At 38.0% G+C, this 23,545-nt stretch overlaps 1 protein-coding gene across 1 annotated transcript; it reads left to right on the forward strand.

Moving 5' to 3' along the window:
* The first annotated feature begins 6,050 nt into the window (after positions 1 to 6,050).
* On the forward strand, positions 6,051 to 10,076 carry LOC141605694 (CASP-like protein 4C2). Its single transcript, XM_074424566.1, has 3 exons — positions 6,051 to 6,703; positions 6,793 to 6,928; positions 9,678 to 10,076. Exons 1-3 carry the CDS (start codon positions 6,444 to 6,446, stop codon positions 9,897 to 9,899), a joined length of 618 nt encoding a protein of 205 aa, XP_074280667.1. The 5' UTR covers positions 6,051 to 6,443; the 3' UTR covers positions 9,900 to 10,076.
* Positions 10,077 to 23,545: the final 13,469 nt, after the last annotated feature.

The raw sequence follows: 23,545 nt of genomic DNA on the forward strand, positions 1-23,545 counted from the left end.
TGGATTGACCACAACCATCGCTCTCAGCCTTTCTCTTCTCAGCTCCCCTCTCCCTGGTCATCTCCACCAACCTCTCAGCCCTCCCAGCTCTCTCATAAACTTCCTTAACATCAGTAAGGTCTCCCACCAGTAGCTTCTCCATTATCTTGGGGGTCAACCCCTTCTCAAACCTCAAAGCTAGGTTCTCCTCACTCAGGCTCATATCCTCAACGTACCTAGACTTCTCATTAAACTTACGGTAGTACTCAGCCACCGTCATATCGGATGTCATCTTAAACTCATCAAACTCTTCCCTCAGCTTACTCCTCACATGATCCGGCACAAACTCACGTCTCATAGCTTTCCTGAACTCATCCCAAGGTATTGCGGGTAATCCCTGATTCATATACATCTCCCTAGAACTCACCTTGACCTTATCCCACCACTCACCTGCCGCTTCCCTTAAGTAGAACGCAGCTTGTTCCACTTTCAACTCATCCGGACAATGAACTAACTCCAGGATATTCTCCATCTCCCTATGCCAATTATCCAGAAGAATTGGCTCCCCAGTTCCCTTATATTCTTTCGGACTGAACCTAAATATGTGGATGCTGATCTTGGAATGATCAACCTCCTTATCCTTTCCCACTCTCTTCAAAGCTTCCGTAAGAGCATCTTGGTGCTCCAACATCTTCACTATATCATTAATGTTCATGTTCTCAGCTCTAGCATACTAGGCGTTTTTCTTTGGCGGCATCTTGTAACTATATAAGAAAAGGTAGACATAAACATGCATACTATAACCCAAAACACGTATATAACCTGTACGGAACCCACTCGATCGAGTACCAGAACCCACTCGATCGAGTGCCCAACCTACTCGATCGAGTGCCCCGATTCCAGAACCTGATCAGACCTCTGCTAAAAAACATACTCGACCGAGCTGACAAGCCACTCGATCGAGCAGACCCTACTCGATCGAGTGTCCCTATGTACTCGATCGAGTACTCAAAAACACGATTCTGCCCAGAAAACACTAAACTACCTACTCGACCGAGTTACACCCACTCGATCGAGCACCTCACCTACTCGATCGAGTGCCCCCCACTCGATCGAGTCATGCAGACTCGTATACACTATCCGCATGTTCATCTCACTTTTCCAACATAATATACAACTTCTATAATTTAATAAAATAACGACAACTATGCATGCACGCAACTCGTTATAAAATCAACAAAACGATTTATTCACACCACTAACATGCCACATTATAAACAACCAACATGCTTTTCATCCAATTCAATATACAAATCACATATTTTCCAACTTCTACTCCACACCTCCAACAATTCACACCACCTGCTTCTATGCACACATACAAACCAAAAGACAACACATACGACCCTGACACGTACCCCATGTGACCGGTTCAAAATTATAGGGCGAGTTCGCGACTTTAGGACGTCTCCCAAGCCTTTGCATTAGCTCCTACAACTTCTACCCCGGGTTCATTTTAATTTGACTCCCTATGTTCCTTAGATTCATTGGTTACAGGTTTCAGGATCGTCTCTCTGATACCACTTTGTGACACCCCCATACTCCGAGTGCCTTACCAGGACCACTCAGGTATAGAAACGTCACCATCTCGGTTACCCGAGGTAATGATAATCAATTGACAATAAAGAAACATAATTTAAATAGCAATACGGTTTAAAGCGGTTACATATCCAAAACCAAAACTGTTAAAAGTACGATACATGTTCTCAAAAACCAAATGTCTCGAACAACTAAAGTATGACAGCGGAAGACTCTAAACTGCTCGTCGTGACTCATCCCAACTAGCCCAAATGTCTCAAATCAAACCTGCTCAATAACTGCTCACCATCCCCGAATGGATCACCACAGTTTTTAAAACAATAAACGGGGTCAGTACTAATTACACGACATAAATCACAAAAGACAGAAGTCAAACAGCTCAATCGTCACATCAAACCCCAAACTCCATAATCAATCTCCTCATAACTGACTACACACTAAAGTGTGTAGCCCTGCCAGAGTACCCATCGCAACAGGTACTCTACACCGCCAGTGAGGGACCGCAGCCGTACCCACCAAATCCCCGTTCATCTCCATCGAGCGATAAACCCATGTTCATTAATGTGCACATCCTTTATGTGGCGGGTTCCACAGAAGGCGAATCAAGGGCGTGAAGCCACTCCCGCAAGTGACTCCACTCAGCCAGGGACGCGCCCCGAAGATCACAGACAGATACACAACAACAATGATAATATTCAACAACCGTCACAATACCAACATTATACTTTAACTACAATCATCACAAAATCACCAACCACAACATGTAATTAATACTGAGTAGGGAAACCCTACTTGGAATGCAAACACAAAAGCAGACGATCTAGCAGTTGTCTCAAAATCTCTCTTCTACGAACCCTCCTCCTATACACATAATCATACAATCACTACTAATACAACATATTCATAAAAAACCCCCAATCCCAAAATTAGGGTTTAACCAACCTCAACCAAACGCTACAAAAACGGTATGTAGGACTTACCCTTGACGCAAGGATCACAATGATATCAAGAACAATTGAAACCGACTCCTCTAGATCCGGGATTTGCCAATAATGCGGATGAATCAAACAACGTAATTGCAATCTCTCTTTTTGTGAATTAGGTTTGTAAAAAGTGTTTAGAAAAGATAACGGAGTATTATATATATTAATCCCGCATTATTAACAAAACCCGTCAAACATCACCCGATAACCGACTTACTCGATCGAGTAAGTAACATACTCGATCGAGTGCCGCTTACTCGATCGAGTGCCAAGGCTACGCGATCGAGTACCCTACAGGCAGAACACTGTTTCGTAAATCAAAACACACTTATTCGACAGAGTAAGCCCCACTCGATAGAATACCTTGAGACTCATAAAACCGTAGTATGACAGAGACTTTTCGCTTGGCTTTGAGATAGATGCTTTCTTTGTCGAGTTTCGGCACGCTGTGGTGAAGTCGCTAAGTAAATTTTGAGGGGCTTAGTTTATATTTTGTAGTTTAGAGAGTAATTGGGAGTATTTACGATGTATGTGAAGAGCTTTTATGAATTAGCCCAAGTCCTAGGTTGGACACAACATTGGCTCCGTTTAGGATCAAAACCAATTTAGGACGAGTTTAGAAGTCCTATCCTAGAGGAAGAAAAATCTAGGATGTAGTTTCAATGACAGAAGTTTGCGAGAATTTCGTCATAGATAACCCCTTGTCCAAATGGACTAGGAAGAGGGGGTTTTGTTGGTTGATGATGGAGTTAAATGAAGTGAATGTTATTATTGATTTAATGGTTTTAGATTGTTTTGTTTACATGTTGACCTGATGAACAGGAATAGGTCATCGAGTGTATTATGAGCGGATGCAATTAATAGTATGGTTTACTCTGAGATTAAATGGAGTTGACTCAGTTGAGATTATTATAAGAATACCTCTCATGTCCTCGTAGTCTGAGATTAAATATGTTTGAAAGTATTATTAATTCCTCATGCGCTCAATTATCGAAATGAAAAGCGAAATCTTTATCGCAACCAAGTAGACTGGTTCTTGTTAATGCTAACCTTGCCGCGAAGGAAACCTTTCAAATGCAAAATTTCCTCCTTCCCTCGAATATCCATAACAGATTAGACAAAACTAATATAGATTTTTTATGAAATAAGAATCCTTCCCAGCGTTGTCCTAATTCAGTTGGTTGGCATAAAGTTTGTTTACCAAAGTCTCTTGGCGGATTAGGAATAAAATCCTCTGAAGTAGCTAATAAATCCTTTCAAATGAAAATTTTATGGAAAATTCTTATGGAAAAGGATAATATATGAGTCAAAGTGGTAACTAAGAAATACTTGAGAAATTGTTCACTTTTTGAACATACATAAACTTAATTCAATTTGCTCTTGGCAATGGGCATAAACTCATGAGTATTCGGGATATGTTTAAAAAGGGGTTGAGATGGCAGGTAGGTAATAATGGTAGTCATATCAAATTTTGGACTGACAATTGGCGTTTTTCTTATCCTCTTATTGGAAAATAGATGGTCATTGTAACCTTGATGTAAATCTTTTGGTTTGAGATTAAACAATGGGATGTTAGTAAGTTATCTGGTATAGTAATTAATGATATTGTTAACCAGATAATTAATATTCCATTGCCGCACAATGATATTCCAGATACCCTTCTTTGGGGGCTTGTCTGTGGATGAAAATTTTTCTACCAAAACAGCGACATGTTTAGCACAAGGCTTGTCCGATAGAAATATTGATAAATGTGAATTTTACTGAATCTGGAATATAAATGTTCCTCCAAAATTGAAATTTTTTCTTTGTAAAACATGTGTTGATGACCTCTCTACGAAAAGTAGGTTTCTAAAAACTCATATAACTGTCCCACCTCAGTGTGTTTTGCGCAATCATCCAATTGAAGATAAAGATCATTTCTTTTTCAAATGTTCCTTGATTGGTTCTGTTATCCAAGACATGAATATCATTAGCTTTAATAACTTTTTGGCAATATGATAATATTGCAAGTCAAATTATAGCGAAACTTAATCATCTTAAAATTTTAATTCCACAAGACGATTTCATTAAGATTAGATTTATTTGGTGGAATGCATGGTTCCACGGAAATGACATTATTTTTAGAGGTGGCCAAATGCGGGCTTGGGCCGAACATGGGCCGGGCTCACGTTAAATTTTCAGCCTATGGACAAGCGGGTTAACGGGTTTGGGACGGGTTAATGGGTTGGGCCTTTGTATTTTTCTTAAAATGCCTTGTCTTTATATGCTTATTTTGAAGGCGGGATGTACCGGGCTCAATGGACGGGACGACCCATGAACAGCTCTAATGATTTTTAATGATGTTCATTTCAATATTAGCAAACTTATTTTTTTATGTAATAATAGCGTTAAGATTTGGAATGAGACTAGACATAAGAATCTTAACAATCATGATAAAGACAAGTCAGTTAGAAATACTATTAGTAAGGAAGAAATTTGGTGGGAAAAACCTAAAAATGGGTTTCTAAAGCTAAATTTTGACGAATCGAAAATATATGGTAATAAAGCTGCTCTAGGATATTCTATAATGAATCATAATGGTAAATTCGTTTTGATAGGAGCAAAAAAGTGCGGATCTAATAGTCTTCCCGTTGCGGAAACTCTCGCTTTAAAAAGAAGACATTTTAGCAGCTAAATACTTAGGAATCTCAAAGTTAATTGTGGAAGGTGATAATTTATGTGTTATCAACTCAATATATGAGTAGTACATGGCAAATTCCTTGAGAAATTTCTAGTATTATCAAGGATGTAAAATTAGATGTTCAGTTAATTAATGAAGTGATAATTAAACATTGCTTTCGTGAAGCCAACAAAGTTGCCGACTTTATGACTTCTATTGGATATTCATGTCCAACTCTTTCGAGGTGGTTTGAAAACTGGTGGCTTCAACTTACCTCGAAAGAATGAGATAAGTTTGTCCTACCTTAGAGGATCAATCTAGTTTTATTAGAAAGGTTATATATACTTGTAGTAGTCTTAATTTGTATTTATTTATTTAATCATTTGTGATTCATTAAATACTTCCTCCGTCTTGATCAATTGTTGACTTGTTGTCCTTCAGTTTTGGTACGAAGACCAAGGAAAGAAAAGGGAGCCAATTATAAGATGACAAATGAACCAAAATGAGTGTAAATGATCAAATTGCTCATCAAATGCAATTCTAAAATAGGAAGGACAACAATTGAATGAGACGACAAAAAATGGAAAATGACAACAAATGATCCGAGACAAAGGGAGTATGTAAATTATATAAAATGTTGCTTAATACGGAGTAGTATTAATGTGAGATGTCGTGAAAATAATAATATTAACTGAAAAAATAATGAGTGAGGTTGATGAGGGGAACTTAGGTGATTTTGAGTTTTGACAAAAGTATTTGATGTTGAAATTTTGGTAAGTAAGAAACGTTATTTGGGTATAGTATGTAGAGAGTTGAAACAGTTGAAGTAGGAGTTGGTCTAAAAAATAGAAAAGTCAAGAGTGAAGAGTGAAGGGGGAGCGTAGAACCGTGTTTCATTTTTGTGGATTGTGAGTTTGTGAGGCCCTCCCTCTACTTTACCTTTGGTCGTTTAAACCTCTAATCTTTGTTTCCCATTTCCTTCCTTAGTAGAGTATTCGTATTCAATTCAATTAAATTCATTCCTCCTCACGGCATCTGTGCAACAGCCACCGTAGTAGCAGTCAGCATTAACCCCGTGACATTCTCTTCTTTCATTATATTCCTGCTTTTATACCATACCTACCACCACTAGTTGCATATTACTACTACTACTACTACTATCTAGCTATCTATCTATCTATCTATCCCCGGCTGGGTGGGTTGTGTTGTTTGTTCCAGTAAGTATGCGGTCCCCACAGGCACAGGCACAGGCACAGGCACAGGCACAGGCACACTCCCTGGACACTCCTACACCCTCAAGGTCACCACTTCCTCCTATGGATGTACGTTTCCAGTCAACCTTGTCCCTTCACAAACTCCGCCGTTTCAACTCCCTCGTACTCCTCTTCCGTGTCGCCACTTTCGTCTTTTCTCTTTCCTCTTTTGTCTTTATGCTTACCAATTCCCGCTCTCAACCTCGCTGGTTCGACTTCGACGCCTCCCGGTACCCTACCGCCCACTTCCTTTCTTTCTTTCTTTCTTTCTTTCTTTCTTTCTCATTTAATAATTTCATTATTTTATTAAATTGAACAGCTATGTGTTGGCCGCAAATGGGATTGTGTCCCTCTATTCATTGGTCGAAATGGTGGCCGCCGTTTGGGAGATTACTACCGGAGCTACTCTATTTCCTGAGGTTTACCAACTTTGGTTCGATTTTGGTCATGATCAGGTCCATTCACTTCCTACTCTATTTTCTGCTGCTTTCACTTTTTTTTCAAACTACACTCTCTCAACAGATGATTTTATCAAGGATCCTCATTATTACCTCTTAACGGTGAAACTCAGCTCCAATTGAAAGTTAATTATTCTGAATCCTCCCTTAAATAAACCCAATCTTAACGGTATAATCCCTCCTACTTGAATCCTTCCAATAAATAGTGTCTTGCGTAGCACACCTACAGATAGGAATAGCCAATATTTTTCTAGCCCATTCTTTGTTGATAAAACTATTCCAACCACCTAAACCAAAATAACATCTTTAACCTTTGCAATCCATCCACTTCCCCGCTTTCCGAGCATAAGGGTGTGTTTGGATAGCAAAAGGGGAAGTGGATGGATTGCCCAAATAAATCTAACTGCTGGCCTATTACCATTAACCCAATTTGATTTCCAGACATTTAACTCAGAATCATGGCCAATCTTCCATTCAAAGTTTGAAATAATATGTTGCAGGCCCCTAATTAAACCTCTACAGCCCCAGGACATATTAATACCAAACATAATCGAGTTATTATTAAGCTGACTATCCTTCCTCAAAAAACCAAACACGACTAGCAATGGAACTCTTAAAATTTATGATTTTCCATGGCTGCTTAACCAATAGTGCTTCATTTACACATGAAATATTCTGAAGACCTAACCCCTATCATCCTTAGCTAAATTAGAGCTTGATTTAGACTTTGTTTACTTCAAGTAAATTAGTACGCATTGGAGTTAATACACATACACCTTCCTGGTTCTCAACTTCTCATTGTGAGAGTTTGACTTTAGCTGGTATAAATCATAAGATAATCGACAAAATAAATCATTCGTATGCGATATAGATTAATGAACTCTTCATTTACTTTGGGTTCTTGGGCCAGGGCCACCATGAGGGTGTTTTCTGACAGTCGAGACCTTCCATAAAATAGGTACTCCTCCGTCCCAGTATGGTTTGCTTTTTTGAAGTAAGTAAATGACAATCATACTCTTGTCATTAATCTTTACACATGGGTTTGAAGAAGAGTAGAAAAGGAGTGACAAGGGTAGATGGGTAAATTCCACTATCATCTTTATCTCTGTATAATAAGGAATAGATAATAACTCATTGGAACGGAGGGAGTAATATTACAAATGCTGGCAAGACATAGTAGCTAAATTGAGCGAAAGAAACAACTGAGTGAAAAATAAATTGAAAAACGTGGAGTCTAAGCTGAGTATTAACAATTGAACAATAACAAGTTTTGAGCCGTCAAGATTTATTTATATTGAGTTTGAGAGTAATGATTAAGACGTAACCAACTAAGTGGCATGTCGAAAATTTTCTGAGCTTGAGACAAGCAAGGACCTTTTTAGTAGCAATTTGTTCTACGGTGTTTGCCGGGGTAAGAGAAAAACCGGAAATATTAGAGAATCTAATAAAAGGTAAATGAAATATGAGATAATCTATAGTGAATAATGAAAATATTATCATATTGATTTTGTGTTGAGACTTGTCAGTCTCCCTGTAAAGTCTAAAATAGTCATATTCATCGTCTTATTTCCTTAAGAAAGGGATTATGTAATATGGACTATGGACTTTAGTAAGGGTACTTGGGAAGTTGGGATATACAATTGTGATAATACCCATGCTTTGACGTTTGTCCAAATTTGCACAACACGACAGCCAAGTATTTTTATGTAAGAGTCCATCAGATAGGTCTAAAATCCTTTGTTGGCTCGTCAAATTTTATGTTAAAAATACTTGTTGTCTCTAGGAAATGTTTACATAGTTTGGTAAAGTTGCAAATTAAGAAAACAATGATGTACCTCAGGTTTTTGTCAAGATCCTGATTTCCAAATCTACCTCTAATAATTACTTGTACATTAGTTGTAGTTGTGATGGTTGATTTACCTGTTAAAAAAAAATCAACTAATTCGCTTAACAATTCAAATCTTAATTTGCCCCTTTTTACATTAATTTCCATTTTGACGTCTCTGATTTCTTTCACAATTGAGTTTTGGCCTTGGCCCAATCAGGTATAATCGACTCTCTGCCTTCTTACAACTGGATGAACATATCCAAGCTTGATCTATTAAGTATCGGATCGGAATATGCTCCTAACTTTTGTTTTCAATTTAGATATTCAAAATTCTGGACCAAATGCAAAATCAGTGCCAAATAAAAAAAACCTGGGTTTAGTAAGATGATCACTTGGTTTTACACCAATAAATGCTATTCATTGGAGTCGGCTCAATAGTATCTGGATATTAATCATGGCGTAGTAAAACAATACAATACACTAAAATGGAGCCATGGTTCAAAATCTCGGCCGAGTTGTATCGTATCGGCCGAGTTGTATCGGATTTTCACTCTACCAATATGAGATATCGCTCGAGAAATCACAGGGGTTCATTATGATCCGTCCGCGACAGCCGATTAAAGGCTGGTTATACCACTACCGCGACTACGACCGATACCGAGATTTAAAATCATGAATGGAGCTCAACAAAAAAATTGAGCTTTTTATTAAGCTGATAGTTCAGGCACAACGATGGTTTTATACTTCAATAGTAAACATAGAGGTGAAATTATGTATAATTTGGCTTTTCCCTTATTTGCTATTTGTGGGGTTCTTGAAACACAAATTTTGAACTCTGATTGATGTGAAGTTGGATTTTGAACATGCATTTCGATTTTCACATAGCTGATTTTTTTTTTCCGTGAAAATGGTTTGCAGGTTTTCGCATATTTGTTACTGTCAGCAAACACAGCAGGATCAACATTGTTGAAGACGTTGAGGGATTCGGAGTCATGTAATAACACAAGTGCATTTTGTGTACAATCTGATATATCCATTGCATTAGGCTTTGCTGGTTTTCTGTTTCTAGGCTTAACATCTTTGATGTCTGGTTTTCGGGTCTCCTGCTTCCTCATCAACGGCTCTCGCTTTCATCTTTAATTTTTTTCACTATTCTTTTTCGATTTTAAACTAATTATTTAAAAATATGTCATCAATATGTGTATATATTTGATCTTACTATGTTTATTGTGCCACAGGGTAGATTTTAGATTGAAGAAGGTTATATTGTTGCGAGGGACATCAACTTCATCTTATTTCTAGATTGATTGTGATTTGTGAATGAATATGCTTATATTTTCCCGGTAGGTCTTCCTTAAGACACATATCCGTCTTGAGAATAAAACGGGTCAAATAACACCGTAGTTGCAAAGACAAGGAGAGTGGCATACTAGTGTAGTATATTTGTTTGCATGAATGTATCCTAATAAAAACAAAAAAACACTCTAGTTTGCATAGATGAGACTAACTTTTGCTAATCTCAATGCATTATGTTTTTGTCTCATGCGTGATACTTGACCCGTCTTAAGGTTGGACGAATATGCCCATCTTAAATGAGAATTTGTGATATTTTCCCACCATGTCAGCATTCAAACCTAGCTATACGCATGTCTTCCTTTTCTTGTTTGATACTTCAAATCTGCAATCTCCTATAACCAACTCCTCCACCATCTCGTCGTATCCTCCACCACCCACCTCGCCGGCCTCCGTTGGGTCCACCACCGCTAGTGGCCCATATGTGCAGTTGTGCCTTGTCACTTGCTCGTCCACGGTTTGTTATCTACCACTGGTGATAAGCTCATTGTCGTTGCCGCCTCTTGGACTCCTCTTTTCCTCCACTGCAGATATCACTAATTTAATTACTTTCTCAGCTCTCACACCCTACATTAGTAAAACCCTAATTCAATTGTGGTTGTGTTTGAACAATTTGCTAAATTTAATAATCCGACTAAGGCTCAAAACTAGCTGAAAAGGTAACTGAAACCTAAAAAGGTAGTTTAACAGATAAAGTAACTGAAAATTATGAGTTGATAAGCTAACTGAATATATATATAAAATGTTTGACAAACTAGTTGAAAAGGTAGCTGATTTTTGATAAAATGATGTAAAAGGGTACGATAATTATTTAATTTTATAGATTTAAGTGGTAAAAAATAGAAGAAAACTTATTTCAGGTATCTAAAATCTCAAATGCTACTATTTCAAGTAGCTTATTTGGACAAATATCCTACTTGCCAAACACTTGCAAAAAAAAAAAAGTAGCTGAAATTTTGGTCAAATAAGCTACTTTGGTCAAATAAGTTACCTAAAATGTCATGCCAAAAGAGTCTAAAGGTCAATAACTTCATACTAAATTATTCGGTAAACGACAGATATGAAAGCGTACCTTAAGACAGGCATATCGTCTCAACCTTAAAAGTTTTAGGAAAAATATTCAGGTATTTTTTTAAAGTTTCTTAGCTTTTTTTAAAAAACAAACAGTTATACTATACTCCATATAATTTAAAATTGTTAAAAAGTTTTAGAAAAAATATTCGATTAGAATATTTGGATTTTTATAAAATAAATTAAAATCTTCTCTGTTGATGTTAACTCATTTTAAATTTTGATTTCATTTGTTAACTTTTTTTTATTAAGATTGTATATATTTTGTAAAAAGTATAATCAATTTCATATTTGATTTCTGGAGAGATTTTGGTGAAGGGGCTTAATTTCACCTTTATTATTATTATTATTATTATTATTATTATTATTATTATTATTATTATTATTATTATTATTATTATTATTATTATTATTATTATTATTATTATTATTTTTTATTATTTTTTATTTTTATTTTTTTTAAAAAAAAAAACCGGAACTTTTATTAAGAATAATCAAAATGTTTACAAGAAATTAGTGGGTAGCCGAGATACAATCTGGGCCCCTACTCCCTTAGTGATAACAAAGCTAAGCCTAGTAAAAATATAAGCGGTCGCGCGAGCCCCTGCATCCTGAGAAATAGAGTATTTCTGGATCCGCTTGAGCAAAGCCACAACATCCGTATCCAGCTCTCCCAGCGAAGAAAAAGAGAAGGGTAGGAAACTATAACCAGCCGTCGTGCACAAATCCCGTGCCAGATTGGCACACTTTCGCCGAGCAAAGACATCGAACAACCCCGACCGACACAAAAATCGGACAACCCAGTCTTAGACAAGGGGAAAGACCCCGTCAGATCGACACACACATCACGCCCTCTGTCCCAGGACTAAAGAAGCAGATCCGCCGGACGAAGGGAGCAACTATGCCCACCAACCAAACCGATATCAACCTCCCTACCAGCAGAGATCCCCGACCTGTAGCAGATGTCCAATAAGGTGTCGCGAACGAGATTATGCCGATGCTTAACGCCCACAGTACCAGCACAGGACACAACATGATCGCCATAAACATCCCCATCAAAAACCCGAGAACAAGCAGGACAAGGCCTAGACACCGTGAACAACGGGACGCCGAGTCGATAGCTAACCCCACTACGATAGGTTCTTCCATTCATAGTCTGCCCCAACCCAGAAATAGGAATCGCACGCAACCAATCAGAAGAGTGAGCCCCCTGCCGAGACTTCCACAATGCAACCTGACGCGGAGTCAACGAGAAAACAGAGTCCGAAGTAGCGGCAACCTTCACGAAATTTATATTTGCCAATTTCTTCATAAGTTTAGGGACAGCGATTTCAGTAGGATCACGTAAAAGATCAGAACCTGTAACCTCATTAAAATTACGCAGGGCATCATCAAAAGTAGGGCCAGCAACAATGGTACTAGAAGGACGTAGGAGCTTAGCCTGCAACTCAGCAGACTGCAAACGAGACGCCAGAAAAGCATTGTGCATGACATCCCCGGCAGCATAAACCCCGAGCCCACCCAAATGAAAAGGAAAGGTGGCAAGCCGCCACTGCTAATCCTCAAAATCAGGCCCAGACGTAGTGACAATACGTTCCAAGCTAGAACGAAGTGCCACATCAAAAGAAAGCTGGACCGACCCAAAGACACGTGGAGAACAAGTACGCAGGGCAAAGTATAGTTTAGAAATATCAGTACATGCCCGAAGCAGAAGCAACTCACACTGTGGGTCATCAATCCTCGCGATAGAATCCATAAGCTCGATGGTTCTAGTCACTCTCTTCGCCACAAGATCGCTGCAGAAAACAGGACACGTACTGACAGGACCACCCAGAACAGTGATACCGTGTAAAGGCCGAGCAATAGAGTGAGGGGAAGACACTAGGAAGCCGACTCCTAGGATTTTCCGTAGGCCAAAAGACCTCGGTCTTACCAACATTAAGATGGAGACCAAACCGAGGACCATCTTCCATAATCAGATCCAAGACCTTTTCCACAACCAAAGTGTCCCCAACAATAGTGCCATCGTCTAAGTACCAAGCCTGCAAGCTGAGGTCAAAGGAGTCCCTGATCTTGCACACCAACGGATTCAACACCAAAGCAAAAAGCAAAGGTCCTAACGGATCGCCTTGCTGAACCCCCGACAAGACAATAAGCTATGCTCCCTATAATACAGCCGGGCAGGACTAGAGTAAAAAAACTCCACCCATCGGGATATGACCGAGCAGTGACGGCGAACCTCCTGAAGCATGGTCTCACGATCAACTAAGTTGAACGCATTCTGGAAGTCGACCAGCAACATAGAAAGACCCTCCACACCACCACGAGCCTCAACAAGCCGATTCAAGGCATGAAGAATAGCCTCTCCTCCACCGGATACCCCGACCCCAAACTGAAGACCAGTAAAATAACCCGATAAAGATGGACCAACCAAAAAAGCATCTACCTTAAAGACAAGGCGCCTCCAAACAGTGCCAACAATAATAGGACGTATACCACCACCCGGTTTAACAAGTGGCGTGAGCGGAGCACTAGCTATGTACTCACCCAGAGCATGCGGACACCGGCCCTCAAGGAAAAGATTAACCACCCGAGTAATAGAGGCGGTCAAATCGTCAGAAATAGCCACAGCAGCTCCACTGAAACAATCCATAAGGTGTTGGGTACGAAAACTATCCCGTCCACAAGAAGTACCACGCGGGAAACTCCGAATCATATCCAACACAACAGCCGGAGAGGCAACAAGGGGATGATGATCAACAGGCAAATGGGGCAAAGAGGGAGAAGGGGCGACGGGGTGCTTATCCTGCAGAGCCACAAGGGTGGCGTCAGAGTAAGGAGAAATACCTGATGAAGAAAGCACCCGCACAACAGCAGTATAATGACCATCACAAATCTTCCTCCGGCACAGCCAAAGGTTAAGCTCGCTCAAATCAAGATCCTCCTCCACATGAAAGGAAGGGAGAAACTCATCCAAAGTCGCCCGTAAGAGCTGCAAACTGCCACCAGGCACAACCCAAGCAAGAATAGCACTGGTAATATTCTCCTCCTGGCGCTGACATCTGACAGCCGTCCTGCACTCAAGATTACTCCTCGGGAAAAAGGTCTTAAGTATACAAAGGGGCAACACAATCAAACGAATCTAGCAGGAGAGGTCACCAGGAGAGCCACCCACATCATCCAAAGCCCCTTTTAAAACCCGAGAAAACCCAAGGCGATACTTAGGAGGGATAGATTTCACAGTGCGTAACCCCAAAGAAAGGAAACGATAAAGCAAAGAGACGGTCCAACCAACTGGCTCAACCCCAACATCAGACGAGATAACTGACGGAGACGGAATAGTAGGTCGGGGAATACTAGAAATAAAAAACGGACAAGGCCATCATCACAAATTGGAGACGCCACAATGTCGTCCCGACTATGCCGACACCTCTTAGGAAAGGTATGGGTTCTAAGGCACACCCCTACAAAACCAAACCCTCATCCGCTGTAAAGTAATCTCAGCATTAGAATAAACAGTCAAACTATCAGTAAGAGTTTGACGTGTAAGTGTTGGAGCTTGTGTCCTCCACAGTAAGTGTGATAACATATATAAATCTCTTATAGGTTCACAAGGGTATACTTAGTAATTTATCAGTTGATTAACGTTTACTTAATAACGGCTGGCTTGCTAGAAGTTTGACGTTATTATCATACAGATGGCGGTGATCAACTGGTCCCTAAAAGTCACACCTAAAGGATGTGTGTGAGAGATGTGATTGTATGAAAATATAATCACATTGATGCCTGACTAAAAGGTTAGTCTATGTATTTGACTAAACAGTTAGTCAATGTGATGATGAGACGATTATTTAATACAATTAAATAATACCAGCTGAGACGAATTAATTGTTAAATTCGTAAATTGAATATAAACTGTTATATTTAATTAATGTATATAATGTTAGCTCAAACGAATTAAGATGTTAATTCGTAATTAAACGTAACCAGTTATATTTAATTAGCGAATTATAAATATGTTATATTTATATTTAATGTATATATTATGCGAGATTGTCATAATAAAATATTGACAGACCAGTATTAATAAATCGACTACAAACTGTTGTGTATAGACTTATTAATACATGTCGACATAAATTGACAATTGAGAAAATAATACACATTTTATACATTAGATAACAACCAAAAATAAGAAGATTTTTCTCCTTATTTTTGTGGTTGTTGAAACCGAAATAAGAGAAAAAAAGGGAAGAAAATATCTTCCCCATTTTGTCTCCTTGGCCGGTTTTTAAGAGATTAGAGGGAGAATTCATTTCTCTTATTCTCTTGAGACCTAATTCTCTCATAACTCACACAAAAACCCTAAAAATTTCATAACAATTTTGGGGATCTATTCTAGCAAGAACAAGGGCATTTCTCATAACATTTTGGGTGCAACAATTAGGAGAATATCGATTTCGATATTGTTCTTAGGCCAAATTTGCTAGGACCAAAGGTTGATTCATATCTCTATACTTTTGTTTATGTAATTTCATTTATGACTCGTTTTTCATAATTATAATTTCGTTATAATCCGAATATTTATAGAGGAAATATACCGATATTTCCCACAAGTGGTATCAGAGCTTAGGCCATGAAATTATTTTATATGATTTTCATAAATGGATTTAAACAAAAAAATTTTGGAAGAAAAAAAAAAGGAATTCGGCCGAGAGAATTTTTTTTTGCCGAAGGGTTTTTTTTTTTTTTTTTTTTTTTTTTTTTTTTTTTTTCCGAAAGGTTGTTGTTTTTGTTGTTCTTGTTTCCATTTTGATTTATTCATATTGTTGTTTTAATTAGTTAAGATGATAATATGATAAATTTGTAGATGTTTTGATTTAATGAGAATTAAATTAAAATGTAAATGGAAATTGATTTAATGATGATTATTTGTTTTTGCTATATAGTTTTTGGCTCACATGATGTTAAATTGTTGTTTAAGATCATGATTCATTAATTTAAATGTTGATGATTATGCCAATCTTGTTATAGTAGCAACATTAAACAAATTTGTTCATCTTAAAAAAAAAATATTTGTTTTTTCCCTTTTAGGGCTTAATGCCGAGAAAAAGAAAAAAAAACCGTTTTTTGTTTTTTTTGGCACAATGCCGAGAGCACAAGAAAAAAAAATTTGTTTTGTTTTTTTTGGGCTGTTTGCCGAGAGCAGGAAAAGAAAAAAAAACTTGGTTTTTTGATTTTAGGGCATATGCCGCAAGCAATAAAAAAAATTCTGTTTTTTTTTGGTTTTATGGCTAATGCCGAATGCATTTAAAAAAAAAAAAAACTGTTGCTTTGTTTTTTTTTTTAAGAATGCCGAGGGCAATTATAAAAAAAAAAAATTTATTTTGGCAATTATTATTATACATTATATCTATAATGTATGATTGTTTGTTGTGAAACAGTTCACAATTTTTAAATACCTAATTATTTTAAAGAGGTTTAAAATGATGTTGGATTAATTCATATTACAAGTAAATGTGAATTAAGATTAGAATTATTGTGAGTAATTGAGGAATTGTCACATAATTTGATCATTTAAATAGGTGGTTTGGATAAATTACTCTACATAATTAAGGAATTATGTCTTGAATGATTTATAGTTGATGCATTTTTATTTAGTTGAATGTTTTGTTGAATGGTTTATTTACGTATTTTTGCAATCGGTTGTAATTTGTAATACCTACTGTGGCCTTAGTTAATTATATTTTCGTAATGATGGAAACATAATTTTAATATAATTTTGAGATCTCGTATCTCCTTTTGGTTTTCTTTAAGTATTATGGTTTTGAAATTAGAATGTAAATAGGTTCATTTTGTAATTTATTAATTGTAATTTTGAGAAGACTAAAGATGGAGATTGGATTGCTCACTCCCGCTACATGGACCAAGATGGAACATCAAGACAAGCTTCTCGGGTCCTAGGAAGGATTCCAAAGTTGTATTTATGTTCTTTTTGGTAGATAAGCCACACTAGGACTTTGTTTTTTGTTTTACGTTTTTCCATTCTTGTTGCTTTTCTTCACATGATAGTTAATGCATTATATTCTGCCTAAACCAAACCACCTACTAAAATGCATGAAAATTGACTCATATAGTTTTGGATGTTAGTTTTCATAGACATACAGATGTCACACAATTTTAAGCCATCATCTTAGTTTATTCATTCTCGCATGCTAGATATTAGTTCACTTAAAATGAATTAAAATAAAGTTGATGGGATCTTCCTCTAAAACTAAAATTGAGACTAGTCTTTATAAGAGCAAACAACTATGAATCCCTTCTTCGTCGGTAGGCATATATGACCTTACTCTCCATATGACCCTTTCTACGTTGGGTAAGTAGTTTGTGTTGATTTATTTTACCTCAACATTATAGTCCGAAGAGTTTCTCGTGATTATGATGGACTATAGATAGAATTTACAGAAATTTATCAACCAAGAATTCTAACAGTAGAATTAGCCAAGAGGTTGGCTTATCAATTTACAGATAATTGAGTCTTGGGATCATTTATATAATTCTTGAGGGAGGTCAATTGTATAAATGCTTGAATCTACGCTTTATAAACAGTTTTGCATTAGACTTAAATCATAACGATGAGTATGCTTATTATATTTTTTTCGCAATGTAGAATTCGTTTTATATTGATAATATTGTTTACAACAAATGGCTGGAAATAATGATATCCCTATGCCAAGTGCCACACTTGGACGCGAGTCCTGGCCAAAAGCTTTCATGGACCACATGAATCAGTTCACACGACTGAAGAATGACGGGTCCAACTTTGTGGACTGGGAGGCATCATTACGGAATGCTGCCATTGCTGACGGTAAGCTCAAGTACTTAACTGAGCCAATACCGCCAAACCCAGGCCCCAATGCAAGAGCTAACGAGTCAATTGCTTATAGTGACTTCGTTATGGAAGCGGGTGCGATAAAGAACGTACTCATTTTTGCAATGGAAATCAATTTGCAAAGACGCTCCATTGCCCAAGGTGCAAACAAGATTTTCACCACGCTCACTAATGAGTTCTCAAAAGCACCGAGAATCGTTACTTATGAGCATACCCGTCGCTTCTTTGATGCAAAACTCCGGAAGGGCCAACCGGTTAGCCCACACATTCTTAACATGATTGAGAATGTCGAGAAACTGGAGGCACTTGATTGCAAAATCAGTGAGAGCATAGTCATTGACCGTATGCTTCATTCACTTCATGATGGTTTTGCCATCTTCAGGACAAATTACTACATGAATGACATGAAGAAAAGTCCTCATGAGCTACACTCACTTCTCGTACAGACCGAGAAGGATATGAAATTGAGTGGGAGCATGAAGCAAGATGTTCTCATGATTTCCAATAAGAATAAGGGTAAGGGCAAAGCTCACGACGACCTAACTGTAGGAAAGCCAAAGTTTAAAAAGTCAGGAAACTATAAGAGTGGGCCTGGTGAGACTAGTGGCTCACAAGGCAAGGCAAAGAGCAAGGACGGTAACGTTGAATGCCACCATTATCACAAGACTGGACATTGGAGGAGGAACTGTCCCGTGTCCCATGAGGACATAAAAGCAGGCCGCGTCACTCCTGTTGGTATGTCATCTTATATTCATATGATTGAGATTAACCATGCAAGTTTCGGAACTTGGGTACTTGATACTGGTTGTGGTTCTCATCTGTGTAATCATTTACAGGGCCTAAAAAATATCACACCTCTCGCAAAGGGTGATGTGGACCTGCGAGTCTGTAATGGAGCACGAGTTGCTACAGTCTCAATGGGAACATACGTAATCCAGCTCCCTAGTGGTTTTGAGTTATATTTATATAACTGTTACTATGTACCCAGTTTATCTAAGAATATTATTTCTGTTTCCGTACTTGATAAAGACGGTTTCTCATTTTCAATAAAGGACAATAGCTGTATTTTCTCTTTTAATGAAATGGTTTATAGCAAAGCAGTTTCCATGAATGGAATTTATATCTTAGATCAAACCACAGATATATTACATGTGAATAATAAGAAATTAAAGATTGGTGACAAAGATCAAACTTATCTATGGCATTGTCGAATGGGACACATAAATGAAAAACGTGTAAAGAAACTCATTGAGAATGAGACTATTCCCACATTTGATTTCTCTTCATTTGGCACGTGTGAATCATGTCTTATCGGCAAAATGACTCGAATTTCCTTCAAAGGTGTTGGAATGCGCGCTAGTGACCTATTAGGACTCATACATACTGATGTATGTGGACCTATGTCAATCACCGCACGAGATGGCTATTGAATTTTATCACTTTCACGGACGATTTGAGTAGATACGGATATGTCTACTTAATGAAGCATAAAAGTGAGTCTCTTGAAAAATTCAAAGAGTACCAAAATAAGGTTGAGAACCAACTGGGAAGAAAGGTTAAAGCACTACGTTCAGATCGTGGTGGCGAATATTTTTCAAATGAGTTTGATCAACACCTTAAAGACTGTGGAATAGTTTTGCAGTTAACTCCACCTGGAACACCTCAATTAAATGGTGTGTCCGAACGGAGAAATCGAACACTACTTGATATGGTTCGATCCATGATGAGTCACACGGTAGTACCGATTCATTATGGGGTTTTGCTCTTTGTCACCGCTCTTATACTTAACCGAAGTGCGTCTAAAGCTGTCAACAAGACTCCATATGAAATGTGGAAGGGAACGGTCCCTAACTTGTCCTTTATTCGGGTTTGGGACTGCGAGGCTTATGTCAAGTGGAGACACGAGGATAAGCTCGGCCAGCGATCAGTCAAGACATACTTTATTGGTTATTCAAAAGGAATGTTTGGTCATTACTTCTATTCGCCTACCGAACATCGAGTTTTTGTTGCGGCTAGTGCAAAGTTCTTAGAGAAAGAATTTCTCGAGAACAAGTCAAGTAATAGAACCTTCGAGCTGTCAGAGGTTCAAGAACCAACAACCGAGGAACAGATGGAGGAAGTTGTTCCTTCAAGTGATGATACGGCTAACATTCCTCAGGAACCTAGGAGGTCGGGTAGAGTCTCTAATCCTCCAGACATATACATTGGTATGGTCGAGGAGAATGACGTTTTACTCCTAGAGAGTAATGAACCCGCTACCTATAAAGGTGCCATGAACTGTTCTGACTCAAAGCTATTGCTTGAAGCCATGCAATCCGAGATGGACTCCATGTATGAGAATGACGTATGGGATCTTGTTGATTTACCCAATAAGGTAAAACCTCTACAGTACAAATGGCTTTACAAAATAAAGCATTATGTAGACGGGCAACCAGATACCTATAAGGCACGACTAGTGGCAAAAGGTTTCACTCAAGTGCACGGATTGCATTATGATGAAATTTTTGTACCCGTAGTTATGTTACGTTCCATTCGGATAATCTTAGCGATTGCCGCTTTTCATGACTATGAAATTTGGCAAATGGATGTGAAAACCGCCTTCTTAAATGGTTATTTGGAGGAGGAGTTGTACATGGTACAACCCGAAGGTTTCATAGATCCTGAAAATCCTAAGAAAGTATGCAAGCTTAAGCGTTTCATTTATGGACTTAAGCAAGCTTCTCGGAGTTGGAATCATCGTTTCGACCAGGTGATAAAAGAGTATGGTTTCACTCGATCGGTCGAGGAACCATGCTTATATATCAAGTCGAGTGGGAGCAAGATTGTTTTCTTGATATTGTATGTCGATGACATACTCTTGATTGGGAATGACATTCCTCTCTTATCTTCGGTAAAAGGATGGTTGAAGAACCATTTCCAGATGAAAGATCTGGGTGAGGCACAACGCATATTGGGAATCCGTATCTATCGAGATAGATCACGACGGATGTTATCACTGAGTCAGGAGTCTGATTTAGATAAGATTCTTGAAAGGTTCAGCATGACCAACTCCAAGAAAGGGAACCTTCCAATGACGTCTGGGATGCATTTGAGCAAGTCTCAGTCACCCACGACACCTGAAGGGGTCGAGCACATGAGTCGTGTTCGTTATGCATCAGCCATAGGATTAATCATGTATGCCATGATATGCACACGTCCAGACGTGGCATATGCATTGAGTATGACGAGTCGGTACCAAAAAAATCCAGGTGAAACACACTGGATTGCTGTTAAAAACATCCTTAAGTACCTACGGAGGACTAAGGATTAGGTATTGACTTATGGAGGTGATACTAAGCTATGTGCAATCGGTTACGCAGATGCTAGCTTCCAAACGGATCGAGATGATTCGAAATCTCAATCTGGATTCGTCTTTACTCTTAATGGTGCTGCGGTCACCTGGAAGAGTTCCAAACAGGAAGTTGTAGCAAATTCTACTACTGAATCCGAGTACTATGCCGCTTCGGAAGCAACAAAGGAAGCTATATGGATGCGTCAATTCTTACAAGGACTAACCATAGTTCCTAGTTCGAATGACCCGATCACCATCTATTGTGACAATAGAGGTACCATCTTCCAGGCTAAGGAGCCAAATTCTAGCAACAAGTCTAGACATGTACATCGGAAGGCTCACCTGATCCGTGATTACGTGGAGCAAGAGGAGATAGTGATTGACAAGATAGCTTCGGATGACAACATTGCGGATCCTCTCACTAAACCGTTGAAATATGATAAGCATGAAGGGCACGTTATTTCCATGGGAATTAAACGTGTTCCTGAGTTATAGTAGTTGATTATGAATTCGATATATTTTCCTTTTCATATGCTATTTATAACTTCATCGTTTTATTATAATATTTTGTTTTTCATGTGGATTGTACGACAACATTGAACGCCACAAAGTGAACTGAATTACATTATATTTGTTTTGGTCCGTAATCGCCTACATGAGCCGATAACTCTGGCTATTATTTTGTGAAGTTGATTGATGGTGGGTTTAACGAGCCATAAGTCAAACAGTTGGCTGATCGATCACAGATGCGAGTTATAACGATACCTCGTAGGACAAATTGTGACAACGTAATGGAGTCCTAAATGTTTAAAAACATTCGGTGCCAGGTCGTGGATTGGACGTCCATTGTGTTCCTAGAGTCGATTCTTTTGACTATCATCTGTCTCTTGAGATTAAGGCGGTTTTTGGGTGACTTTGGTTTCTTTCTCATGGTCGATCAGAATCGGAGGCTAAACAGATTTTCACTGGGTCATTTCATACTGTGCTTATATCTGCAGGATTCGAGTTGAAGAAAATATCCAACCTTTATCAGGTTTAGTTATTTCTCAGGGCCACTCGAGGAGTTGTAACTGAAATGCATGGCCATGCTCGAATGATGATTCATTTACCAGTTAAGTTACTCTCTAGTCGGGAAAACCACTCTTGATATTGATCACTTGTAAAATACGACCTTTGTGAATACGGATTTTGCAAATTGTTTTACATTGAGTGGGAGAAATTTTAGGATATGAGAATCAGTTATCGCACATACACTTGTGAGGACAAGTGGGAGTTTGTTGGAGCTTGTGTCCTCCACAGTTAGTGTGATAACATATATAAATCTCTTATAGGTTCACAAGGGTATACTTAGTATTTTATCAGTTGATTAACGTTTACTTAATAACGGTTGGCTTGCTAGAAGTTTGACGTTATTATCATACAGATGGCGGTGATCAACTGGTCCCTAAAAGTCACACCTAAAGGATGTGTGTGAGAGATGTGATTGTATGAAAATATAATCACATTGATGCCTGACTAAAAGGTTAGTCTATGTATTTGACTAAACAGTTAGTCAATGTGATGATGAGACGATTATTTAATACAATTAAATAATACCAGCTGAGACGAATTAATTGTTAAATTCGTAAATTGAATATAAACTGTTATATTTAATTAATGTATATAATGTTAGCTCAAACGAATTAAGATGTTAATTCGTAATTAAACGTAACCAGTTATATTTAATTAGCGAATTATAAATATGTTATATTTATAGTTAATGTATATATTATGCGAGATTGTCATAATAAAATGTTGACAGATCGGTATTAATAAATCGACTACAAACTGTTGTGTATAGACTTATTAATACATGTTGACATAAATTGACAATTGAGAAAATAATACACATTTTATACATTAGATAACAACCAAAAATAAGAAGATTTTTCTCCTTATTTTTGTGGTTGTTGAAACCGAAATAAGAGAAAAAAAGGGAAGAAAATATCTTCCCCATTTTGTCTCCTTGGCCGGTTTTTAAGAGATTAGAGGGAGAATTCATTTCTCTTATTCTCTTGACCTCATTCTCTCATAACTCACACAAAAACCCTAAAAATTTCATAACAATTTTGGGGATCTATTCTAGCAAGAACAAGGGCA

The sequence above is a fragment of the Silene latifolia genome, chromosome 10, assembly GCF_048544455.1.
Source record: "Silene latifolia isolate original U9 population chromosome 10, ASM4854445v1, whole genome shotgun sequence".
Taxonomy (NCBI): Eukaryota; Viridiplantae; Streptophyta; class Magnoliopsida; order Caryophyllales; family Caryophyllaceae; genus Silene; species Silene latifolia.

Coding starts and splice junctions, on each gene's coding strand:
- LOC141605694 (XM_074424566.1), top strand. CDS start 6,444: ATGCGGTCCCCACAGGCACAGGCACAGGCACAGGCACAGGCACAGGCA. Junction 6,704..6,792: donor TTCGACTTCGACGCCTCCCG/GTACCCTACCGC, acceptor TAAATTGAACAG/CTATGTGTTGGCCGCAAATG. Junction 6,929..9,677: donor TCGATTTTGGTCATGATCAG/GTCCATTCACTT, acceptor AATGGTTTGCAG/GTTTTCGCATATTTGTTACT.